General features: G+C 34.0%; 1 protein-coding gene across 1 annotated transcript; it reads left to right on the forward strand.

Moving 5' to 3' along the window:
* The first annotated feature begins 227 nt into the window (after nucleotides 1-227).
* LOC106874432 (transmembrane protein 53) lies at nucleotides 228-8,770 on the forward strand. Its single transcript, XM_014922166.2, has 3 exons — nucleotides 228-935; nucleotides 5,448-6,138; nucleotides 8,056-8,770. Exons 1-2 carry the CDS (start codon nucleotides 745-747, stop codon nucleotides 6,109-6,111), a joined length of 855 nt encoding a protein of 284 aa, XP_014777652.1. The 5' UTR covers nucleotides 228-744; the 3' UTR covers nucleotides 6,112-6,138; nucleotides 8,056-8,770.
* The last annotated feature ends 1,283 nt before the right edge of the window (nucleotides 8,771-10,053 follow it).

Here is a 10,053-nt window from a genome sequence, read left to right on the forward strand (position 1 = left end):
GTGGATCGGCAAAAGTGATCGATAGAATAAGTACTCGGTTTAAAAAAAAAAGAAAAACGTAGGTACTGGGGACGATTAGTTTGACTAAAAACCTTCCAAGGTAGTGTCCCACCATGGCCGCAGTCTAATGACTAAAACAAATAATCGATAATATATATATATATACTCAATGCCATGGTAACACAGATACTCAAAAGAAGTTGAGAGAAGATCTGTTATTGGTTGAACAAGAGATAGTTCGGTCGAATAACAGATACTGTTTTACAAGTCTCTTGTCTAATATGCCTGTCGGTGTCGATGACCCACTCACAAAGGCTGACAGACAGTCTCGCCTTTGTTTAATCTATCGTTATGTTGTAACAGAACAGAACCGGCAACAACAACACAGGGCGCTTCGTTGCTTAGCTGATTAATAATACACTACTGTTTAATTATCCCAGCATTGTAGTTGGCAGCAGGGGTATTTATGTAACTTTAATTCTTCTCGTGAGAAAATAATCTTCATACATTATTTCTACGTATGTCGATAAATTTTACTTATTAATTAATACTATTTACGAAGTTCTCTGCTTTTGTTATCACATATTTGTACATCCATGTAGTGTTTGAGCTCGCACAGGAGACAAAAGAGTCACCAGTGTACGGATCTCGCCGAAGGATTTATAAGGGTTATATACACTCGTTCATTTTCTGCGCGGTGGAGCTATTTAGAAATTATTCAGTTAACACAAAAACAGCAATAATATGGATGACGACTTTGAATACCATCTGAAGCTGCCATCGTCACCATACAGTGATGCGAGTAAACACAGCAAAGCGGATCTAAATACCACACCGACAGACTGCATTAAGGAACCCGTCGTCATCCTTCTTGGTTGGATGGGTTGTAACTACAAGCATCTCTCGAAATACAGTGAATTTTACGAGGCGAAAGGGTATGTATGACACGCAACATCTCCGCAAAAGTACAAACGTGAAAGTACAAAACACGATTGAAGGGTGGGTGGATACGTATATAGTATATGTGTAAATGTAGGTGGATACGTATGTGATGTCTGTAGTGGATGTACTTTATTGATATACTACTAAGGACTCAACACGTAAATTTAAAATTAAATATATTTGTGTGTGTGTATATACATACTGGCAAACCTTAGGCTTTGGTTATAAAATGTTAAAAACTGACACTTTATGTTCGTGTATGATGGGTTTTGTTTTTCTTTCCTAATTAAATTAACTATTTGCTCTAATTCACCTCCTCATTTCGATGATGTTCTTACCAGACAAATGATTTGATCTTCTGAGACCGTATATAGAAACAAAAATGATTGCAGTATGGTAGACACATATTATCCATTCCAAAATAACTAAATACTTCACTTAAACATTTATCATTTGCTGTCAAAATTTTCTTCGCAAGAAGTGCGACTTGGTCGCTAATGCGATTCCCTTCTACTTTTTATTACGAATCGACTGCCCGTAATTTTGGTAATCAAAACTTAAAATGTCCACAATACATGCTTAGAATTTTTATGCCGAATTTCTCTACCACCAAATAAGTTATTTATTAATAATGGTTTTGGTAAAGTTTCTACATTTTAAATTAACAACTTCGCTCCTGTTGTTGCTTATGAGCCTCACCATCACCACTTTTTTCTATAATCCTCACTCTAAATTCTGAATACAACTTGAATTTATTCCTCAGACCTTATTTCCATCACTTCTTAGAATGAATCAATGAAAATTGGGTCCCAATTTACCTAATTGTACCAAGTTTTGGTATTGTCTAGGACCGTCCTGGTTGGGGTACAAGTTTCGTGTTCGTAATTATTAAATCAACATTTTTTTTGTTATAAATGTTCTTTGTATCAAAATGTTACGTTTTATTTTGGTAATTCATGTTTTAATTGAGAAAGCGATGCTAAAGATAACCCCCAAATTAAGTTTTATTCTAATATTGGTATCATTTTTCATTATTATTTGTTTTTAATGACTATAAATTGTGCTATAACGGTTTTGCAACTAATTCTGCACAGATGGGTCCCGTATCGGTCGAAGAAGGTAAATAATCACGACCAGATTTAAGGATCTAGTTAAGATAATTCACATTTTCTGAAAAAAAGTGTGCGCCTCTCAGTTTCTTTTTTGTTCCTCCCAACAATAATAGGACTTTAATGAGTACAACGAACCCATTTAGATTTTAATCTACTGTTGCACATTTCCTCGCTTCACCAGTTTGTTCCTATATGCCTATAGGTGGTGATGACCTGTATGAAAACGGGTCAGGCTGACTTAGTTGGAGCACAATAGTTACAGGTTTCGATTCCAGTTGGAAACCTCTTCACATAACTGGCATCGTTAATAGCCTTGAGTAAGGCAGGAACATTAGAAATATCAGTTCCTCTCCCAAAGGAAACCCTTTATTAGCAAACCTGAACTTTAATGTTTCGGAGATCAGCTGTATTTTTCATCGACTGTTTACTTATGTATCTCGTGGACAAAAGAGGACTCCTGGTTGCTATCCTACTGCGAACATTACATTATGTTGTAAGGTCCCAATCAGCTTAGTTCAAATAAACCTATAAGCATAGCTTAGAGGTTTGTAGGTTGAACGATTGAGTGCGTTTTATTGATCCACGTGCTTCAGATGATATATCCTGCATCCATCGACTACTGGACGACAACTGCACACTCCGACATGCAGTGGTTAATCCTATGGTGTGCAATGTAGCAGTCTGGGCATGTTGAATCTTCTACATTGTCCAGTCTGTTCCTGTATGTCTGCTGCTTTAGTCCCAAGACAGCTCTCACTGATCAAAACTATAATCAAAGATGCTCCGTCCATAATTGCCCTGGTTTTCCTTTCTTTTCTTTTCTTTTTGTCACAGCATATAAATTAAAAAGCCTTCTTGCATAACATAATGATTAAATATTTGAACTGTTAAACCTATACCCAGATGACTTACTTCACTTCAAGCAAAATATTTACCCTATTTCTGTTATTTACTGTGATCCTATTTGTAACCCTTTTCAACTATAAAGCACTTGATGTGTCATCTACTTACATCACATTTGAGCTATGCAACCAATTCTTTCAAAACTTATGGGAGGGGTGGTCTGAGCTAGTTAACATCAATAATATTTATGATATTATATGGGCCATCTTTATTTTGTGGCTGTTCACTTTGATATTTTGTGATATTGAGTAGTGTATTTTCACATCATATATTTATGTAATGTTAGTAATTTTGTTTATGTTTCATCTTTCATCTTTCATTCTTCTTCCTACGTTGACTGTTTTCCATTAAGGTTTGCATGGGGACTGGTGCCACGTAAAAAGCACCCAGTCCACTCTGTAAAGTGGTTGGCATTAGAAAGGGCATCCAGCCATAGAAACCATGCCAAAACAGACCATGGAGCTTGGTGCACTGGCTTGCCAGCATGGAAGATGAATGTTACATAATGAAACTGTTGTACAAGGAGAGAAATTCATCAACATCTGGCTAAGTAATGGGATTTGTAATGTCTTGTAGCTACAAGAATCTCTAGCTCTCCAATAAATAGCTTTTCAATAAATTAGCTCTTCACCCCAGTTGTTTTGTGTCCCACCACCACCACCAGTCATAGTATATATAGAACCATGGGAGATTTGGCTGCTATTTTTATTAGTTTGGATGATGTTAGAGGAGTATTGAACCTCATCAAGATTTGAACATGAACATAGTTACTATATTTCAAAGAAGATATCTCTGCTGACCACATCATTGCAGTATTACTTGGTCAAACTCTTGAACCTGATCTATTGACCCATCTTTACTGTTCTGCTAAGAAGCCTCTATAACCCATCACTCAGCCTGATAAAAAAATAGTAGCCAAATTTCAGTGGTTCTAAATACACTGTTACTAAATGGTGGGAAAGAACTAGATAATCATATCTTGGATGCCTTTGATTAAAGATCTATTTTATCAGGGCTGACTTGAGACTCAGCAAAAACAGTGAACCATTGATACTTAAAACTATATCACAGCATGTGTTCCCATCTCTTGTTCATCTACCATTACTGTAAGATAGTGTTTGTCATGTACCCTCTTCTCCCTTTCTTCAAATTGACTCTAGTACCACAATGGTATACATTACCCAATGTAATAGTATTTCTTGCTATAATGTTATAAATTCATTCCTATGTTGGTTTACATAATCCTGTTTTAATTTCCCAGTCTGACATAGATCTAAAAATCAAGGTTTATTGGATTATTGGAGTAGGCCTGAATGTTACAGCTGGATGACTGCTATTTCTATGTCTAACGCAATGGTTTATAGAGGTTTTTTTCCTTTCTTTGCTTCTCTCTCTCTCTCTCTCTCTCTCTCTCTCTCTCTCTCTCTTTCTCTCTCTCTCTCTCTCTCTCTCTCTCTCTCTCTCTCTCTCTCTCTCTCTCTCTCTCTTTAGAGAAAATAAGTTTTTTATTGCAATTTGTACATAACATCAAAACTGGATTAAAAAAAAAAAAAAACTAAATTTTAACCTGTATATAATTTAAACTACAGAAAATTATGTTCTTAATTCTTACTTCAATAAATGATATATCTAATTATCCTGGCTTTATAGACAGAATATCAGTTTTTATTTTTTACATTTAAAAAAATATATAATTTTATTTTTGCATTGTTCCTGTTTATTATGGTACATCATTTGTGAACCTCACCTTTAGCCACTCAGCTGTGATGTGATACCAATGATGGCTTAGGTGCATGCAATATCTCTTTATGTCACAATACATTGCCTTTAGCATCCTTTGAACTCTTTTATCTTCTGGTCAGTAGACTTTTTATCTTCTGTTATGTAGTGTTTCTGTCTTACCGTTTCCTTTGTATGATCATGATCATATCCAGCCCAAATATTCTTCCTGCCTTATTATCAACCCAGTCAGGTCTGGCCTCTCACACCCAATAATGTCTTTATGAAAATAAAGAAGCACATCATTAAAATACCAAAACTACAATATAATGCATGATTAATTCAAAACAGCATGAATAAATAAGCATTACCTTTGACAGAATAATATGAATGTTAAAGGGGCTAAGAACTAAACTTCTTAACTATTTGACTTTGTATCCATATAGCATATGTAATGTGTAGTGTTATAAAGTTTAAACGCCAAATATATATTAAAACCCAAATTTATAAATAAATTAGATACATTTCATATCTGAAATTCATTTTTAATTCACTGTAAGTAATATGAGGTTATGATTAGTATGACTGATATTTCTGATGATGATGTATTTTTCTTTACTAGTTTTACTGTATTTTACTGTCTCACCTGTATTTAGCTATGAAATACGGCAAGATGATGTAAACAAAATACTAAATTAGATATTTTTTAACATATTGTTTCTTGCTTACCTATATGGCTTTTTATTAACTTTGAATTTTCACTAATTGCAGGTGTGTCACCATTTCTTACATTGCTGCCACCTCAACTATTTTGTTCAGTCCGGCAAAAGCTAAAGAACATGCCCAGAAAATCCTTCAACTTCTTATAGATTTCAGTTATGAAGATAACCCTATTTTTTTCCACATCTTCAGTAACGGAGGTTCCATCATTTATCAACATGTTTGTTCACTCTTAGGCAATGCTGCAGAGTTTAAACACCTTAAAGTTTGTGGATCTGTTTTTGACAGTGCTCCAGGGAAACCTCGGCCAATCAATGCTATAAAATCCATTCTGATTGTTTTCCAACATTGGAATATTATCTTTCGGTTGTTTGCTGCTCTCTTTTTGTTCATCTATCTACATTTCACTGTCATTAAACACAAGATTTATACTTATTTTATGGGACCAGACCATGGTGATGTCTATTCATTCCTGAAAAATGACTCCAAACATTTGATGCCTCAGCTCTATCTATATTCCTCTGTTGATAAAATAATACCATCTGACGACATTGAACAATTGATAAAGTTTCGTGAAGAGAGTCTTGGGGTTAAAATCTTTAAACATAAATGGACAGATTCTTCACATGTCAAACACTTTGTCTCTCATAGGGAAACCTATATTAACACTTGTTACAGCTTCTTGGATACATGTCTGAAAAAACTTATTCAATAGTCTGAAAGTTCAAAGTTTTAAGCCAAGGTTTGGAAATGTATTTTCTATTTTTTTTATATATTTTTTTAATTAGATTAATTATTGTTGCTTCATACAACCTAAAGGCAAGTATATGTTATAGTCACTTTTTTGCCTAATTATTGGATTTAATAGCAGTGGTGGGCTAATTGTTTCAATAATATATCTGCAATTATACACATTTTCTATCTAATTTTATCCATGCATTAAACAGTTAAAAGAAGTGATGAAAATAATAACCCAGAGCATGACCATTCCATCTGCTGAAACTAGTGCTTGTGTTTGTATCTCGGAAAAAAAATATATTTTCTTTATTATGTTACCAGCATGGCTTACTGTGAAGAATTGAATACCTTACAAGACATATTGTGATTGAAAATAAATAATATAGAATTAAAGGATGGCTTAAAAGTAGTCCTAAAAGGTATAGGGTTTCAGTAGCTTTAAGGGTTTTTGATTTTGTTTTCCTTCACTAAGCCTCCCTAAGTTCAGGTAAAGTGACAGTCATGAGTGGATTTGAATTCTGCAGGCAGTAAACAATTTGGAAGAATGTCTAGGCATGTTTTATATTTATAAAATTGTAAAGTGTGGTTAGTGAGGATGTCTAAAGATATAGGAGAGAATTTAAAGCCAGGAAGAGAATTTATTCTTGGACATTTGAGGGAATGTAGAGATCAAAGGGGTATTGTCAACAGAAGTGAACACCTCAAATAACAAAGAAGTTTTAAATGTATTACAATAGAAAAAAATTTGACTCTATTGTCTGCATATCCTAAATAGCTTTTAATATGAACTGTTTGAACCTTGGATTAAGTTTAAATTACTGTAGACATAGCTTTTCAGTTCCTTTATATATATGGGTATGAAGGAGAGAAAAATCAATGTTTCCATTATCTTTGAAATGTTAGCAGTAAGATGATTCTAGTGAGGTTGGAAGTTCTTTTTATTGTATGCTTACGCTAAGGGAGGTTGAATTAATTTTTCAGTATAGAGTAGTGTTTTTTGGAAAATAAGAGACCAGATGAAAATTTGATTGAGGGTATGGTTTGTGTTAAGATTAGAATTGATGGTGAAAGTACATGGCCTAGTGGTTGAGGTGTTGCACTCATGATCATGAGACCGTGGTTTCAATTCCCAGACTGAGCAGTGCATTGTGCTCTTGAGCAATACATTTCAGTTCAGGTTACTCTTCAATCACTTCAACATCTGACATGTGGCACACCATGCACCTGTACAGGTAATATCCATTTGTGGAGAGAGTGGGATCAGGTACAGCACAAACATTTGATCACTATAAACAAATCATCTGTGTAGGGTGCTCAGCAAGAAGTTACAGAATCATTTTCCTTGGACTACAAGAAACTACCATAAAGGAGTTGGTAATGAAGTGAATGAATGGTGTTGGTTGCAGGGGCATGGGTGTTGCTGACAGTCAAATCTGGGTTGAGCAGAAAAGAAAATATAATAGAAAGTTGACGAAAATTCTTTGTCTAAGACCCAGCTGTTTTGTTTCAGTGAGCTAATGGATAAATCATTCCTTTTTGTAGTGATTCATGGAGGAGGGTTGTGCAAGGATAAGGGACTAGGGGACAAATTACAGTGGGATTATTTTAACATCCACTTTTCCATGCTTGAACCTGAAATCATGTGGTTGGGAAGCAAACTTTTCAACCATACAATCATGTCTATGCCTATTACTTATTTTAGAATGGAGCATAGAGGACAGGTTGGTAAAAATAGTGGACTTCGTTTTGTTGGGGACTAAATGTGATCAGTACTAACATAATGTGACTACAATAGGTGAAGATTGTTTCTCAGAAAACAGTGTAGTAAATTCAATGAATTTTGTTTTTTGTATTGGAAAATTGATAATCTTCACTGTTTTTTAATGCTGTTTTTCTCATTACAAATTTATTTCTTTTTCAGAATCTGTGTGCTATGACAATGAGATGAGATATATATATGTGTGTGTATATATATATATATATATATATATATATATATAATGTAATACTCTGCTTGTCACAACATTCATGTGTTCGAGTGTTATGTATGAAATGGTCTTAACCATGGAACAAAATTGAAGACATAGTTGAAATTTTTAACAAAATGAAACAATCTTTTGAAGAGCAATCAATTTAAGCATCAAATAAATATTTTTTTAAATGTATAAAATGTAAAATTTCCACAGGTCCTGCTAATTATCATATGGCTGATTAACTCATTTGTCAGTGCTCACAAAGATGTTGTGCAAGTTTTTTTTTTAATCTCCCAAAGGCACACAACTAGCAAGATCATATTTGTATGAAGGCTTATATAGTGTATTTTTTAAATTTTAATTTTATATGCTTAAGTTTTGTTAAATAATGGCTTTCAAATTTTGGAATTTATTTATTTCAACAGTTAAGCTTGGTGAAACCTAGGTTTGGAATATTGACTAGTTCAACTCATTAGCATTTAAACCAACCATATCTGGCCCAAATATTCTACCTGTCTTTTGTTCAAACCAGATAGATATGACCTTGCACACCTATCTTACAATATCATTCTAAAAGTAACCAATCATTGAAATCTTGAACTTACAAGATATGCATGCTTAATTCAGAACAATAAATAAACATATTTGACAGAGTAATCTGAATGCTAAGGTTATCGTGTGGTTTGTGACAATAACAATGGTAATAGGTGGGGTAAACAGTTCCTTCAAATTCATTAATGTTTCTGGTCTTTATCTTCTAACCTAAAAGAAAAACTTTTTAAAAAAATCCTGTGAGTTGTGAATGTATACATTTGTAAGTCTGTATTTGAAATTTTGATTACTTGGTTTGAATAGATTATAATCTCCTCGGAGTGCATAACAATATTTTCTGGAACATCAGCTAATTCTTGAGGTAGCAGACTGTTAAATATTGCAATGGGGATTTCATTTGAATGTAGTACAAGTCGTATTATAGTGTCAAAATCAGGTCCTGATAAAGTAAAACCAAGTGAAAGTTTGTGCTCAGCACACCCAAATTACCTAGAACTGTCAAATCTAATTCAATAGACAAAAAATTGAAATTTGTTCCCCAGTGTTATCTTTTAGTAAGCCAATCTCTCTTTGCTGTGCCATCTAATGTGATTTGACCCTTTACCTGTCCTGTGAATTACATCAGATACACAGGACATATTTTTCTGGTGTCTAAGCATCATAGAGTAACTTGGGACTTATGAAAGGAAAGCTTTATACTAGTCAGAATGTATGAAATAAGGGCTAACTAGAAGTCTGAAAAAAAGTGTGGCGGTTTATAACAAACTTATGAAAATGCTTTGAACAAGCAAAGGGTTAAGTGACCATTATCATAACCTAGTGATTCAGTGACATTCATTTGTCTACATTCTTAATTCATATCTCAGCAAAATCCCATTATCTTTCAATTTTCTTGGAGTCAAAACCAAAATATGTGGTCTAGTGAGTGTCACAATTGGTTACTGTCTTTTTATATTAATCTGTGACAACCCATGATCAAAGGCGACCCAATTGTGACCATCCTTTACTTTTAGGAGTATGTCTGAGATTACATTATCCAATGTGTCTTTTTCTTATTTAAGATAGTAGTGTGATTTGAAGGAGACATAACTGCTACTTCTAGGAAAATGAGTGTTCACATACAGGATGCATTCTTTTTCCCTGTATCAGGCATACACAACCTTTGAGGAGGGACCACATGTAACATGGTTCATTATCAAACAGGACAATTATTTAAAAAATTGAAGGTGGTTTTATAATAGGCACACCATTCAGATGTGGCCCACAGGCTGCAGTTTCCCTGTGACTGTCGTAGATGGTGAACTGACTCGTTTTAAGTCATTTTAACTGAAACTTGTCTCAAAGATTCTAGGTCCTTGCAGGCAGACCAGTTATATATATATATATATATATAT

This window comes from Octopus bimaculoides, chromosome 8 (genome assembly GCF_001194135.2).
Source record: "Octopus bimaculoides isolate UCB-OBI-ISO-001 chromosome 8, ASM119413v2, whole genome shotgun sequence".
Classification (NCBI taxonomy): Eukaryota; Metazoa; Mollusca; class Cephalopoda; order Octopoda; family Octopodidae; genus Octopus; species Octopus bimaculoides.

What these genes read in the sequence shown, in the direction of transcription:
- LOC106874432 (XM_014922166.2), top strand. Translation starts at nt 745, where the DNA reads ATGGATGACGACTTTGAATACCATCTGAAGCTGCCATCGTCACCATAC. An exon ending in GAATTTTACGAGGCGAAAGG is followed by an intron (nt 936 to 5,447) that starts GTATGTATGACA and finishes CACTAATTGCAG; the next exon opens with GTGTGTCACCATTTCTTACA.